The sequence below is a fragment of the Gopherus evgoodei genome, chromosome 1 (genome assembly GCF_007399415.2).
Source record: "Gopherus evgoodei ecotype Sinaloan lineage chromosome 1, rGopEvg1_v1.p, whole genome shotgun sequence".
Taxonomy (NCBI): domain Eukaryota; kingdom Metazoa; phylum Chordata; order Testudines; family Testudinidae; genus Gopherus; species Gopherus evgoodei.
In genome coordinates this window covers 66,866,631-66,883,227 of record NC_044322.1, presented here as the reverse complement: position 1 = coordinate 66,883,227, position 16,597 = coordinate 66,866,631, and the positions used below count along the sequence as shown (strand labels likewise).

The 16,597-nt window shown below is 43.9% G+C and overlaps 1 protein-coding gene across 1 annotated transcript; it reads left to right on the top strand.

The window, feature by feature from the left end:
* Positions 1 to 9,900: 9,900 nt before the first annotated feature.
* Positions 9,901 to 16,308, top strand: PCDH20 (protocadherin 20). Its single transcript, XM_030566261.1, has 2 exons — positions 9,901 to 10,473; positions 12,212 to 16,308. The coding sequence occupies exons 1-2, from the start codon at positions 10,321 to 10,323 to the stop codon at positions 14,894 to 14,896; spliced, it is 2,838 nt and encodes a 945-aa protein (XP_030422121.1). The 5' UTR covers positions 9,901 to 10,320; the 3' UTR covers positions 14,897 to 16,308.
* The last annotated feature ends 289 nt before the right edge of the window (positions 16,309 to 16,597 follow it).

Sequence of the window (16,597 nt, the reverse complement as noted above, 5' to 3'; positions counted from 1 at the left end):
CTTTGACTGAAAATGTAGGTCATAAAGTATGTTGCTGTTCCCTGATTGGATGAACATAACTTTTAAAATCAGGTTTTTAGTATAAATATTGTGTTTACAAATTGAAAATTAACTTTTTGTGCATATTCTGTGAAGTTCATTTTTTCTGGCCAATAAACTTGTTTCCTATAATATACATGAAAAGTGAACACAAAGGGGTATGAATACAGACAAAACAAATTCTTTTTAAAAGTTCAAGAAAACAGTTGTAAAAACATTGTACCGTAATTGCTCAGCTTTTGGAGCTCATATGGAGCTCTGTCTGTACACTGAGCTCCATATGAATGGACACCACTGTTGATTTCTCATCTCAGTATAGAGTTGGGTTGATAACAATCATTAATAAATCTAAAATAATTCTTCAATAATATAGCCAGCAGCTATTTCATCAGTTCAAAGAGACACTGTGCATCCTTCTTGATCTGAGGAACATTTTCATAGACAAGGGCCTTGTGAACCAAGCCTAGGAAGCTTCTGAAACCTGGTCAACTAACCTGTCCAAAGAAAATAGGCAGCTTGGCCCAAATCCTATATATCATCATACTTATTCCTTGCTCAGGAAAATGCTCTTTGAGTTAATGGGACTTCTGCCTGATGAAAGACTAAGTGGGTGGCAGCATCTCATCCTAAGAAAATTCAAATTGTCCCATTTTCAATTAAGCAAACCTTAGCACGTTGTACTATATAGCCTAACACATGTAGTCCTCCATATGGGATCACAGCATATTCCATGTATTTCAAAGTGAAGCGAGGAACTCAGTCTGAAAAGGTAATATATGCAAAACAATCCAGAGGAAGCAACAGGAGAAGCCGGAAAACTTCTGGAGCTGCAGCTGCCACAGCAACCACAGGAAACTGGGCTGTGCAGCAGCATTATATCCACTATCTAAAAAACATTTCCGTCTCATAGAATTGCAGCCTGTGGCTAGTTGGCCAATAGGAACTGAATGGCACATGACAAGCTATTTGGAGCCCAGTAGGCACGTACATCTATGATCTGATAACTACCTGGCATGTCACAGTGGTCCTTTAATGTGCTGTGTTCCATTGCTAGTCACAGGATGTTCATTGAAAATCTGATTTCTGGCATGAGAAGGCTGCAACTTCAGCTCAGAAGCTGTGGCTTAATGTCAATGAGAACCCTATTCACAATATTTAAATATTCATGAGTCCCTTATACTTACAGGCAGTGTGTAGAAAGTAAGCTGGCAGAAGCTGGAATGCTGTCCCTGTGCTAATGTGATAAGCAATATAATGAAAGACTTATGGTATTAACAATTTTCAGCTATATCATATTAGTACTGTATCACAGCCTTTGCTTTGTCTACTATGATATAAAAAGCATATCATTATTATTTACAGGCTTCCACAAAACTGAGTGAAATTGATGCTAATATACTCTATAATATGCTGTAAAAACCACTAGTATAAAAGAAGAGTTTGAATACAATCTGAGTCAATCCCTCCCTTCTAGTTAGTTTTAGAAACATACATGTACTTAGTTAATAAACTTTTAATTAGTTTTCCTTTTCAGAGAACTATTGTGATCAAGCTGTAAATAAATTGAAGGTGATCTTTTTCACAATGCCACAGCATTTCTGCTTCTACTCCAGGCAGAAGAGAGGAAACCTAAGACATGCACAAATTAAAATAACCAAAGAAAAGAATGTTTTTCAAACTTCAAAAAATGTTTGGGAATGAAGTACATTAAAGTGCTGTGCAAAGGTTTTGCTTGGTTTCTTTTTCTCTTCACACTGATTCACCAATCAAATTCATGGTGTCTTTCAGTTTCAGGGTTAGCTCAATCCACAACAGATATTGAGCAGACTGGAAAGGAATCTCCTCTCTACTAAGCTTCAAAATAAAGAGGTATGACTGCTCCAGGGATGGGTTCATGAGAGGTTTATGAACTGAATCCTGCAGGTTCATTTTGCAAGAGTTTGTAATGAATCAAGTCCTGCAGGCTTACCTAGACGGTTGGGGTTTACAAACTCTAAAGCAGCTTCTCACAGCCTGGTCCCAGGACTCCTAACTACCTTTGGCATCTTCAGGGGAAGCAGCGGCTTGCTGTCCCTGTCCATTGCTCAATCATGGGGATTGTTTGGTCACTTAGGACCTGATTTACAAAGATTCTGAGCAATCACAGCTCACACTCTAACCTGTGGGAGCACCAGATACTCAACACTTTTGAAAATCAGACTGTTACCTGTCATACATAGGACACTAGTCGCAGATTCCCACCAGTAGACTCTGCCACCCAAAAAGACCATTTTATGGGGAGGGCAGGATGTGGGTCATTCTCCTTGTCCAGAACCAAGATAATAGGCAGCTTCTACTGCTAATAATAAAAGTGTGGTGGTGTGTATCTACATGCGGCAGTGAAAGGCTCTGGCAGGGGGTGACCCAACAAGTTCCCCTCTATCAGAGCTTTTCCCTGCAGCCGGTGTCTCTCTCCCTGAGGTGAGGAAATGCTTTCCCAGTGAGGAGGCAGCTGAACACTACTTGGTTAAAAATAACAGTGTAGACATGAGAGGAATTGCCTGGGTGTGTAGAGAGCCAGAGTTTGGGAACATAGGGTCCTCTGGCATGTTTGTATTTTACTCTCCTAAGCAGTGCCTCACCATTCACACGTCTATTTATACCCAGGCTAGGGATTCTGGGAAATCTGTCAACCCAGCTCTGCAGAGTCATTGGGGAGTCTCAGTAGAACCAGAGGCTGCCAGGAGGAGCTGGCTGTTTGCTGCTGTATTATAGGGACTGAGGGGGCTGTAGGTATCCCCTTCATCCAGACGATCCTTTGTGGATTGGTAACATACTGCCCAAGGTGTCTGGTGTGCTGAAAACAATATTGTCAGGGTTCCCTTTCAATAAAGCTGAATAACTGTTATGAATCTCTTGCTCATTTCATCATTTGTATTTCACCGTAGCAGTAACCCAGCTAAAGTATTTATAGATAATTGTTCTGCTTCTTGGGTGGTTTGTCACTTAATCTTCAATCTCGTGCCTCGTAACTCACCTGAGGCAAACAATAATTCCACAGAAGGGTACCTACGTGTTCCTTCTTATTGCCTAACTATAACACACCCAGAACTTTGGCTGAGTTACAGCATTCTGGGAGGTGCTATCTTATTGAGAAAAGTGTGTAAACTTAGTGTCAGCAGGGCTGGCACTTCCATTTAGGGGACCTAGGCAGTCGCCTAGGGCTCCAGGATTTGGGAGGGTGGTGGACCTCCCGCAGGCGTCTCCGGTGGAGCATCTGCAAGGATGCCTGCGGCAGGTCCACCGGAGCTGTGGGACCGGCAAGAGGCAGAGCGCCCCCCGTGGTGTGCCGCCGTGCTTGGGGCGGCAAAATGGCTAGAGCTGGCCCTGCGCCTAGGGCGCCAAAAACCCTGGAGCCACTCCTGAGTGTCAGTAGGACTATACATAGCAAAAGGCAAAGTAAAAATACATTTTTCTTTAAAATAAATCTACTACTATTGAAATAGAAAGGACAACTACTAAACGTCTTGTTTCCCTGTAGAAAATTTGCCACCAGTCTGGAGATCTGTAGAAATCAGCCATCAACCTTCTGGGTGCTTTGGAAAAAACTCTCAGCAAAAAAATTGCTTATTTTGAATCTTTCCTGCCCTTCCCATAATAGCATTTTGACATTCTTTAAACTGGTCATCAGTAGGGACTTGTTGCTAATACAAAGATGCAGATGGCACATGCCTATGTAAAGAGATACTGATTAACAAGCAGAATGAGGGGAGCAAAATGGATAGCTATTTTACTAGGGCAGAAGTTGTGATAAGGGAGCCTGGAAAGAGAGAATCAGGTGATGGAAGTTCTGTGGAAGCCTCAAACTCATTCTTCATAAAGTCCTAAGACTGCCTCTGAGACTCTTAACCAGTGGACTTTTGGGGTGAAATCCTGACCCTACTGAAATCAGTGGCAAAACTCCTATTGACTTCAGTGGGGCCAACATTCTATCTTTAGTAACCAGTAGAGGTAGATCAGAAGGAGACCCAATGTAGGCCTCATTATGTCCTGCTAGACTAAATTAATAAAGATTGAGCACCTGAGCACCTTTAGTATTGACAGGTCTTCGATATTGTGCAGGTGGATGAAAATTTAGAAAGGCACTTGAGTAATTTGATTTATTCCTTAAATTATACATGTATCCTCTGAACTGTATACACTGTATGTACTGCCTGTTCTATTTTTGCTAGAATAGAATGGTAAAGAGTTAAGCAATTTTATAAGGGAAAAGTACTCTGAGTGGTTTCAGAACCCTAGAGATTGTGAATAATAAATACTACCAGTTCATTTGTTCATAGCACATTTTACTTTTTGAGACACATATGATTATTGTGGCACACCTCTACCCCGATATAATGCAACTTGATATAACACAAATTCAGAAATAACGCAGTAAAGCAGTGCTCTGGGGGGTCAGGGCTGTGCACTCTGGTGGCTCGAAGCAAGTTCGATATAACATGGTTTAACCTATAACGCAGTAAGATTTTTTGGCTCCGGAGGACAGCATTATATCACGGTAGAGGTGTATCGTAATTTTTTGGTTTAATGTAGATAATAAATTTGATACCAAGGGTACGTCTACACTACCTGCCAGATCGGCAGGTAGCGATCGATCTATCAGGGATGGATTTATCCTGTGTAGTGTAGATGGGATAAATCGATCCCCGATTGCTCTCCCATCGACTGCTGAACTCCAGCTAGGCAAGAGGTGGAAGCACAATCGATAGGGAAGTGGCGGCCATTGATCCCGTGCCTCGAGGACACAAAGTAAGTGATTTTAAGTCGATCTAAGATAAGTTGACTTCAGCTACGCTATTCTCATAGTTGAAGTTCTGTATCTTAGGTTGATCCCCCGACCCCCAGTGTAGACCAGACCTATGTTTCAAAGGGAATTACTGAACAAATTAAGGTCTGGTCCTGCTCCCATTGACCTCAGTAAAAGCAGGATTGGATTCTAAATCCTAAAAACAATCCTGTTCTTTGTGTATTTTACAGCTGGAGAGAATAAGACAGAGAAGCTAATCTGACTTGCTTGAGGTCTCAGAGGGAATCAGTGTCAGAGGGTTCTATTTAGATTCTTACAGTTTCTTCACCACTATAATATCTGAGTGCTTTCCAGAAGTATATCCAACCATCTTATTTAGTCTGGTTTACTCTTTTTCCCTTTTTTTCTCCTGGGGGTGGGTGGTTAGTTTTGGTTTGTTTATTATTATTGTTGATTTATTTTATTTATGTACTGTCTGCTGTGCTGTGTTTTTATTATTCAAGGCAAAGTCCAAGAACTGCACCTTGCACCTGGAATGGAAAGCAGAGAAGTTTGAGGTGGTTCTTTGATCCTGGGTGAGTGCTATCCTTCCATAGTCCTGGGCTGACCACCAAGGCAGCTCTGTCTGCTACACAATTTAACTTTTATTCGTGTGGTGGACAGCTCCACTGTACCTGAGAAATATAGCTGTCAGCCATAGCCTCATCATGGAGCATTAGAGAATCCCTCAGTATCTAGGGGCTCAAACCATTCAGCTCCTCAAAAATTAAGGCAGAGAGATCTTGAATTTAACCTGATATTCTGTGGAGAGCCAATGGAAAGAGCAGATTTACTGTACTTTCAGTAGTCTGTGTTGGTATGGAAAAGTATCATTGCATTCTGCACAAGTTTGGGGTTCTTAAAACCTGATCGTTGCATGACTAGATACATTGCATTGCTGTAGTCCAGCTGGGAACTAACCAAAGCATGTATTAATGGGTACTTCTACACTGTGATAAAAGACCTGCGGCACAGTTGTGGCTGGACCGTCAGCTGACTCGGATTTGTGGGGCTTCGGGTATAGGGTAAAACTGCTGTGTACACATTGGAGCCTGGGCTCTGAAACCCTGCAAGGGCAAGGGTCTCACAGCCTAGGCTCCATCCTGAGTCTGAAGGTCTACATTGCAATTCTCAGCCCCACAACTGAAGCAAGGTGAGCCCCAGTCAGCTGATCTGGGCTCTAACACTCCATGCTGTAGGTTTTTTAAACTGACAGTGTCCACGTACCCAATGACACCAGGTAGTTTTTTGTCAGGGTGGGACAAAGTCTGCTAGCCAGCTGCTGGGTGTAGAAAGCACTATTAGTAGCTGCTGCTGTGAGGTTTTAGTGAGGAATCCAGGAGTAGTCAGCAGTGGATTAACTAAATGTGGGTGTGGATCTTCACCCAGTGGAGACTGCACCCTGGCTACAAACTCCTCAGAGTAGTCTTTCTGGCCAAGTTAACTCTTAACGTGGTGAAATGTGGTCCCTATTTGCGCACAGACTGGCTAACCTAGTAAGGAGGGCTTTAAACTAGGTTCGACGGGGACAGGTGAGCAAAGCCCACAGGTAAGTGGGGAACAAGACCTGGGAGATGGGTTGGAAACAGGAGGGAGCACGGGCTATAATGGCAGAGAGGAAGGAGGGTCAGGGCAAAGCTGGGAGGCGAGATCAAACCAGTATCTTAGATGCCTTTATACAAATGCAAGAAGTATGGGTAATAAGCAGGAAGAACTGGAAGTGCTAATAAATAAATACAACTATGACATTATTGGCATTACTGAAACTTGGTGGGATAATACACACGACTGGAATGTTGGTGTGGATGGGTATAGTTTGCTCAGGAAGGATAGACAGGGGAAAAAGGGAGGAGGTGTTGCCTTATATATTAAAAATGTACACACTTGGTCTGAGGTGGAGATGGACATAGGAGACAGAAGGGTGGAGAGTCTCTGGGTTAGGCTAAAAGGGGTAAAAAACACAGGTGATGTCATGCTGGGAGTCTACTACAGACCACCTAATCAGGCGGAAGAGGTGGATGAGGCTTTTTTCAAACAATTAACAAAATCATCCAAAGCCCAAGATTTGGTGGTGATGGGGGACTTCAACTACCCAGATATATGTTGGGAAAATAACACCGCGGGGCACAGACAATCCAATAAGTTCCTGGACTGCATTGCAGACAACTTTTTATTTCAGAAAGTTGAAAAAGCTACTAGGGGGGAAGCTGTTCTAGACTTGATCTTAACTAATAGGGAGGAACTTGTTGAGAATTTGAAAGTAGAAGGAAGCTTGGGTGAAAGTGATCACGAACTCATAGAATTTGCAATTCTAAGGAAGGGTAGAAGGGAGTACAGCAGAATAGAGACCATGGATTTCAGGAAGGCGGATTTTGGTAAGCTCAGAGAGCTGATAGGCAAGGTCCCATGGGAATTAAGACTGAGGGGAAAAACAACTGAGGAAAGTTGGCAGTTTTTCAAAGGGACACTATTAAGGGCCCAAAAGCAAGTTATTCCGATGGTTAGGAAAGATAGAAAATGTGGCAAAAGACCACCTTGGCTTACCCTTGAGATCTTGCGTGACCTACAAAATAAAAAGGCGTCATATAAAAAATGGAAACTAGGTCAGATCACGAAGGATGAATATAGGCAAATAACACAGGAATGCAGAGGCAAGATTAGACAAGCAAAGGCACAAAATGAGCTCAAACTAGCTATGGGAATAAAGGGAAACAAGAAGACTTTTTATCAATACATTAGAAGCAAGAGGAAGACTAAGGACAGGGTAGGCCCACTGCTCAATGAGGAGGGGGGAACAGTAACGGGAGACTTGGAAATGGCAGAGATGCTTAATGACTTCTTTGTTTCGGTCTTCACTGAGAAGTCTGAAGGAATGTCTAGTATAGTGAATGCTTACGAGAAGAGGGTAGGTTTAGAAGAGAAAATAACGAAAGAGCAAGTAAAAAATCACTTAGAAAAGTTAGATGCCTGCAAGTCACCAGGGCCTGATGAAATGCATCCTAGAATACTCAAGGAGTTAATAGAAGAGGTATCTGAGCCTCTAGCTATTATCTTTGGGAAATCATGGGAGACGGGGGAGATTCCAGAAGACTGGAAGGGGGCAAATATAGTGCCCATCTATAAAAAGGGAAATAAAAACAACCCAGGTAACTACAGACCTGTTAGTTTAACTTCTGTGCCAGGGAAGATAATGGAGCAGGTAATCAAAGGCATCATCTGCAAACACTTGGAAGGTGGTAAGGTAATAGGGAATAGCCAGCATGGATTTGTAAAGAACAAATCGTGTCAAACCAATCTGATAGCGTTCTTTGATAGGATAACGAGCCTTGTGGATAAGGGAGAAGCGGTGGATGTGATATACCTAGACTTTAGTAAGGCATTTGATACGGTCTCGCATGATATTCTTATAGATAAGCTAGGAAAGTACAATTTAGATGGGGCTACTATAAGGTGGGTGCATAACTGGCTGGATAACCGTACTCAGAGAGTAGTTGTTAATGGCTCCCAATCCTGCTGGAAAGGTATAACAAGTGGGGTTCCGCAGGGGTCTGTTTTGGGGCCAGTTCTGTTCAATATCTTCATCAACGATTTAGATGTTGGCATAGAAAGTACGCTTATTAAGTTTGCGGATGATACCAAACTGGGAGGGATTGCAACTGCTTTGGAGGACAGGGTCAAAATTCAAAATGATCTGGACAAGTTGGAGAAATGGTCTGAGGTAAACAGGATGAAGTTCAATAAAGATAAATGCAAAGTGCTCCACTTAGGAAGGAACAATCAGTTTCACACATACAGAATGGGAAGAGACTGTCTAGGAAGAAGTATGGCAGAAAGAGATCTAGGGGTCATAGTGGACCACAAGCTTAATATGAGTCAACAGTGTGATACTGTTGCAAAAAAAGCAAACGTGATTCTGGGATGCATAAACAGGTGTGTTGTAAACAAGACACGAGAAGTCATTCTTCCGCTTTACTCTGCGCTGGTTAGGCCTCAACTGGAGTATTGTGTCCAGTTCTGGGCACCGCATTTCAAGAAAGATGTGGAGAAATTGGAGAGGGTCCAGAGAAGAGCAACAAGAATGATTAAAGGTCTTGAGAACATGACCTATGAAGGAAGGCTGAAGGAATTGGGTTTGTTTAGTTTGGAAAAGAGAAGACTGAGAGGGGACCTGATAGCAGTTTTCAGGTATCTAAAAGGGTCTCATCAGGAGGAGGGAGAAAACTTGTTCACCTTAGCCTCTAATGATAGAACAAGAAACAATGGGCTTAAACTGCAGCAAGGGAGATTTAGGTTGGACATTAGGAAAAAGTTCCTAACTGTCAGGGTAGTTAAACACTGGAATAGATTGCCTAGGGAAGTTGTGGAATCTCCATCGCTGGAGATATTTAAGAGTAGGTTAGATAAATGTCTATCAGGGATGGTCTAGACAGTATTTGGTCCTGCCATGAGGGCAGGGGACTGGACTCGATGACCTCTCGAGGTCCCTTCCAGTCCTAGAGTCTATGAGTCTATGAGTCTATGAGCTAGATGGCTGGTGCCAGGAGGTCAACAACCTTCTAATTGAAAGGGATGGTATAAAAAGGTAAAATCAGGCCCAGAGTATTTGCTGTGAAGCAGAAAGAGGAGTTGGGAGCAGTGCAGGGAAACATCAAACTGCATTGGGAACATTATCAGAGACCTGACATGATAGAAATTGGATTGTTCCAATGAGCCTATTGCCAACTGATTATTCTTTAACTAAAAGGAAACAAGATTCCAAAGCAAGAAGGGAAAAAGCTGTTGCTATTACCCCCATTTTACAGGACACCCCCCTCCCCGCCATTCTCCTTGGGAGCTCAGGCTAAAAATATGACTGCATATCCTTCTGCGGCTGGATTAATTTAGACTGGGTTGGTTAGCGCCACAATTCAGCCTGCCTACTAGCTTCAGTCTGGATCGCAGCCGTTTGTCCCGGATTTCTGGGCAGTGCTTTGGGCAGTGACACGCATCAGTGGCACTCGCTGCATCCTGGCCTCCCCCAAACTCCAGTCTGCAAAGAGAGCGTCCCCTGAAACGCTGCCCCGAGCCCGAGGGCACAGTGCCAGCTGTCCCCGCGGAATGCACCTGGGTGGCGCCTGTTGACAGCCTTTTCCTCTGGACGGGTTTGCAGCTGGTGAGAGAGCTCAGCTCCGTGCGATTACGGTGCTAAGCCTAGCGGTGGGCTGGTGCGTTCCAGCCCCCGGGGCTCTGCGCTCCTATACACGGGGCTCCGTGCTGGGCTCCCCGTGTGCCTCGCCACAGCGGCCGGGAGCAGAGAGCGCCAGCGGCCGTGTCTCTCTTTCCCTCGCGCGCTCCCTCGCTCCCCCGTCCGAGCCCTTTGCCAAGGGATGGGCCTGTGACTATTGGCTAAAGTTCTCCCAGCGATTTGCATGAGCAGAGAGGGGCGTGTCTTCAGCTGCCTTCGCACCAGGAGCTAAATGACTGCAGTTTCAGTGGGAATGAACTACCAAGGGACTGGCAGGTGCTCGCAAGCCCTAGGAACAAGCTGGCTTCCGAGGAGCAGGCACCGGCAGCTGGAGATGGGGCACCTACGCAGCGCTGGGCGCACCGTCAGCCACAGAAACCTGCAGGTAGGGGATGTGTGCGGGGGAGCCCTGCAAGTTGTGAGCTCGTGGCCAGGAGACGCGATGGGGTTTAAAAAAAAAAAAGCAAATGCTCTAGCGCGATCTAAACTTCATCGTGAGCGATCAGTGGGTCCTGTTGGCTGTAGCACTTTTCCCAACAGCAATCAGAGCCGCGGGGGGGGGTGTCTTTGTTTATGCTTAAGAACCGTTTAAGCCATTACACTGAAAGGAGAATGGTTTTATATGGAGAGGAGAAGAACTCCCCGAGGCTGAAGACGAAGTTACGCGAATCAGTTTCCAAACGCAAAGGGCTACGGGCTGGCTTGGCAATCAGAAAGGGCCAGTTCTTTTGCATAATCTTTTCAGGCGTTTCTGTTTGCGTTTCGTGTGAGTCCTGCGGAGGGAGAAGGCGACTGGTGAGGGTCAGTACTTACCTGTTAAACAGGAATTGAAACTTGAACCCGAGCTCTAGGCAACATGAACGGGGAGCCCCCTTTGGCCCTCTGTGTGAGGTGTTCTTGGTGCTGATGGTAAACTTCGCTCAAAGGACCCTGCATAGTCTGTTTGGTGCACACGGGGCTGCATTGGGAGTTGTGCAACAGGGCCATCGGAGGAGAATGAGCACATTTGTGACATAGTCTATTTGGTTACGATAGTTGGTGTGCATGACCTCTTTGATGGATGTGGTCGTGTAGACTGTTTATGCGAAGTGGATAATGCATCTGGTGTACCGTGTGTGGTGTATTTGGTGTAGGCGGTTTCTTTCAGGGGGGTGAGTGGTGCACGTGTCCTTTTTGGGTGCAGAGGGTGGCATATCTGATGCAGAGGATGTATTTGGTGCACATTGTTATGTGGGTTTGTGTGAGGAACAGACATTGCAGATGGCTTTGGTGCATTTGAGGTCAGGAGTTCATGTATTTGGTGGTGTCATTAGGAGGCTAACGTTTGGGTATTTGGAATGCACATAGTGGTGAATATGAGTGAACGATGGTGGTGAAAATGGTGTATTTTGGGTAAGATTATGATATATTTGGGGTCTAGACTGGTGGTTTTGGAATGTAGGTGGTGGTGTATTTGGGGTGCAGATGATGGTTCAGAGAACAGTGTATTTGGGGTGCAAAATGTGGTGTATTTGTGGTATAAATGATATGGGGTTCAGATGGTGGTGTATTGTGGGCACAGATGGTGTATTGGGGTGTAGGTGGTGGTGTATTTAGGGTGCAGGTGATGGTTCAGAGGATAGGTATTTGAGGTGCAAAGTATGGTGTGATGGTGGTGTGTTTGGGGCATAGATGAGTGTGTATTTGAAATGTGGGTGGTGGTGCAGATGATGGTATATTTGAGGGGTAGTAGTGGTGTATTTGTGGGTAGTTGGTGGTATATTTGGAGCATAGATGGGCAGGTAACTGGTTTTTAGCTGGTGTATTTGTGATGCACATAGTGATGTATTTAGAGGGTAGGTAGTGGCATATTTGTGGTGCAGTTGGTGATGTAGTTAGGGTCCAGTTGGGGTATATTTGGGCTACAGGTGGTGGTGTATTTGTGGTGACAAGGTGTATTTGGGGGTAGGTAGTGGTGTATTTGTGGTGCACATGGTGGTATATTTGGGGTGCAGATACTGGTGTATCTGGGGCATAGATGGTGCATTTCATTGCAGAGAGGGTGCAGCTTGTGGGCAGGGTGGGCTGGATGGGTGTGTGCCAAGGAAGTGCCTCTTTAATCTCCTGTGCTTTTCTCTCCCTAGCATTTGTTCCTTTTCCTGCTCTTCATCGGCCCTTTCAACTGCTTTGCCAGTTACAGCCGTGCCACCGAGCTCTTCTACAGCCTCAACGAGGGGCTGCCGGCCGGAGTGCTCATTGGGAGCCTGGCACAGGACCTGCGGCTGCATGGGGTGGCTGTGGAGGGGCTGCCAACCCGTCGCGGAGATCCTGTGCTGTCCTTCAGCCTGGCCTCCCAGGGGCTGGGTGGCCAGTATGTGAGCCTGGACAACCGCTCAGGGGAGCTGCACACCTCAGCCCTGCAGATTGACCGTGAGGCGCTGTGCCTAGAGACCGGTGCTGGCTCACCTGCCTCTCTGCCGGCGCCATCCTCGGAGCCCTGCCTGCTGCTGCTGGATGTGCTGGTGCTGCCCCAGGAGCACTTCCGCCTAGTGAAGGTGAAGATCGCCATCCGCGATGTCAATGACAATGCGCCACGATTCCCTGTGCCCAACATGCGCCTCTGGGTACCCGAGAACGCCCCTGTCGACACCCGCCTGGCCATAGAGCACCTAGCCCTCGACCCTGACCTGGGCACCAATGCAGTCCAGACCTACCGCCTTCAGGACAACTATGGGGTCTTCACCCTAGATGTGGAGGAGAATGAGAGTGGGGAGAGGACCCCCTACCTGATTGTTATGGGGGCCCTGGACAGGGAGGACAGGGAGGAGTATGTCACCCTCATCATCGCAGAGGATGGGGGGACCCCGCCATTGCTGGGCAGTGCCACCCTCATCATTGGCATCAGTGACATCAATGACAACTGCCCCCAGTTCAGTGATTCTCAACTCAACATCACCGTCTATGGGAATTCCAGTGCAGGGACACATGTGGCCACCATCCATGCAGTTGACATGGACCTGGGTTCCAATGCCCAGATCTCTTACTCTTACAGTCAAAAGGTCCCCCAGCCATCAAAAGACTTGTTTCATCTGGACGAAAGTACAGGAGCCATCAAGCTCTCCAGTAAGATTGATGGTGATGCTCCCCGGCTCCATAGGTTGACTATATTGGCCAACGGTGCTGGTTGTATCCCTGCTGTGATCACTGTGCTGGTGTCCATCATCAAAGTCATGTTGAGACCCCCTGAAGTGGTCCCTCGTTTTATAGCTAATGAAGTAGAAGGTGTGGTTTACTTGAAAGAACTGGAGCCTGTTAACACACCAATAGCATTTTTTACTATAAAAGACCCAGACGAAAAATATAAAGTGGATTGCTTTTTGGATGGCAATGGGCCATTCAAACTGTCACCATACAAACCATACCATAATGAATATTTATTAGAGACTACAAGGCCTTTAGACTATGAGGTACAGCAGCTCTATGAAATATCAGTGATTGCATGGAACTCAGAGGGATTTCATGTAAACAAGATAATTAAAGTGCAGGTTCTGGACGATAACGACAACTCACCAGTTTTCCCTCAACAATTAATAGAATTATCTATTGAAGAAAATAATGCGCCCAATGCTTTTTTGACCAAATTGCATGCAACAGATGCTGACAGTGGAGAAAGAGGGGAAGTGTCCTATTTTCTAGGACCTGATGCCCCTTCATATTTTTCTTTAGATAAGACTACAGGTGTTCTTACAGTTTCCACTCAGCTGGACAGAGAAGAAAAAGAGAAATACAGATATACTGTTAAAGCAATAGATTCTGGATTGCCTCCCAGAGAATCGATAGCAACTGTCACCATCACAGTGCTGGATAAAAATGACAATAGTCCTAGATTTATCAATAAGGATTTCAGTTTTTTTGTACCAGAAAACTTTCCAGGTTTGGGGGAAATTGGAGTTATCAGTGTTACAGATGCTGATTCAGGGCAAAATGGATGGGTAGCTCTTTCAGTTGTAAATGGAAGTGATATTTTTGTGATAGATACTGGCAAAGGAGTTTTGAGAGCTAAGGTCTCCCTCGACAGGGAGCAGCAAAGTTCCTATGTCTTGTGGGTTGAAGCTGTTGATGGAGGTGACCCTGCCCTTTCTTCTACTGCCAAAATAACTGTCCTTCTTCTGGACATTAATGACAACCCCCCACTGGTCTTGTTTCCTCAGTCTAATACGTCTTATTTGTTGGTACTTCCTTCTACTCTTCCTGGCTCTCCCATCACAGAAGTCTATGCTGTAGATAAAGACACTGGCATGAATGCTGTCATAGCTTACAGCATCATAGGTAGAAGAGGTCCACGACCTGAATCATTTAGGATTGACCCTAAAACTGGTAATATCACCTTGGAAGAGTCACTGATGCAGAATGACTATGGTCTCTACCGACTACTGGTAAAAGTTAGTGATCATGGCTATCCAGAGCCCCTCCATTCCACAGTCATGGTGAACCTTTTTGTCAACGACACAGTGAGCAATGAGAGCTATATTGAAAGTTTGTTAAGAAAGGAACCTGACATTAATATAGAGGAAAAGGAGCCACAAATATCTATAGAGCCTACACATAAAAAAATGGAGTCACCATCTTGCGTGCCTACATTAGTAGCCCTGTCAATAATAAGCTTGGGGTCAATCACTTTAGTAACTGGGATGGGCATTTACATCTGTTTATGGAAAGGGAAAAAGCATCACAGAGCAGATGAAAATTTGGAAGTACAAATCCCACTAAATGGAAGAATTGACCTTCATATGTTGGAGAAGAAACCAATGGAGATTTCTAATATTTGATGTTTCCATGTGGATAAACCAAACTGCTGTCTAACAAACCTTGGACAATGGCCAGATTGGGTATGTTGACAGCAGTTACAATGAAGGACCACTAATTTATAACTTAATAATATTATAATTGTAAATAGCTGTTTACAGGTTTTTTAAAGTCAGATTGTGATTACTGCTTTTTTAATGAAATCTTCGTACTAACCACTAGCAAGGAGTCTATAAAAACATGAACACCATTTGCAGCTATCATAAACCCATCATATCAGTGATTATACAGAGAGAGGAAGGTAAGACGATGCATTAATCTTAAGTTTAATAAGTTTAAAAAGTCATTTTAACCACAAGAGGGCATCAGATGCTCCTGTGCAGGGAACTGTTTGAGGTACTGTTGATGAGATTAATGCAAAGTATATTTATGGGTTTTAATATGAAACATATCTGGATATACATATATTTTCACAAAAGAAACATGTATTCCACTGGATGTATGATAAAAAGAAGAGGAGGAAACATGCACCAGTAAAGCAAGCAGAATTTTTTCCTCATGAGTAATACTTAGTATGATAGAGAAGGCATTAACAAGAAGTGCAATTCCTGTTGAGCAAAGATGCAAAATATTGTCATGTAATCAGAATTTGAACTGCTGTAACATCTTCATCTTTCACTTATTACAGACTTAATATCTTCACACAAACTACTGTTGCTCCAACAGTTTACTTGCCGTTATTAGGGAAAAACTTGTATTTAATATTTCTTACAACAAAGGTGTACACACACACACACACACACACACACACACACATGTCCATCTCGGTAAATATGGCCAGATGCAAGGAAGAAAGGGAATGGCTAAATTCTTCGTTGTCCCAGAAGTGTTGATATTTTTATTCTTCCAGCAATCTGTCAGTCATATTCCATCACTTTGGTTGTGTAACAGATATTTTTATGTGATACTTCTGACGCTAACCTGTCAGATGAAAACAAAAAAAACTTCACATTATTAACAATTCTAGAACTTAGTTTATACTGACTATTTCTCCTCTCTGGGTTGGTATTTCATGTGAAAGATCTGATTTCTGCCTTTTTTGGCTACTATTCCAGGCTCCTTTTCACTGGTTTTGTTTTTTGGATCAATTCCAAAATCGTATTTGTAAGACTGGTGGCATATTTTCTCGATAATTTATTCTTTGCTGCATCCTCTGCAACAAAGCAGCAGGATTATCAGTGATGCATCATTTTCACTTCATTGTAAGAGCTGGGAACTATCTGCAGTATGATGGTTACATCAAATTTATCTGTGTAAACAAGGTAAATAAGTGTTATGCTTAAAACTAATCATTTTGATTTCTGGCATCATATGTCTGTACTGTACCCAAAGTGTTTATATGTCTGCAAATTAAAGCTATATATTTTCATAATAACTTTTTATCTCGGTGCTAACATTTTAATGATAAAACAGAGTACCGCTCGGTTTACAAGCAATTTTTCATCATTATCTAGATATTTACTCTTTTGTTTATTTTTAATTTAATTCATAGGACATTATTAAAAAGCATAATACTTCCAAAAATTAATACACTCCAAAATTGTTCTTACGAACCTTATCCTGCACCCATTGGAATCAATGGCAAGGTTCAAATTGACTTAAATGGTGCAGTATCAGGTTCTTGCTTTTTAAAGGTATGCAGTGCAACTATATATAGATTTTGA

What these genes read in the sequence shown, in the direction of transcription:
- PCDH20 (XM_030566261.1), top strand. Translation starts at nt 10,321, where the DNA reads ATGACTGCAGTTTCAGTGGGAATGAACTACCAAGGGACTGGCAGGTGC. An exon ending in TCAGCCACAGAAACCTGCAG is followed by an intron (nt 10,474 to 12,211) that starts GTAGGGGATGTG and finishes TTCTCTCCCTAG; the next exon opens with CATTTGTTCCTTTTCCTGCT.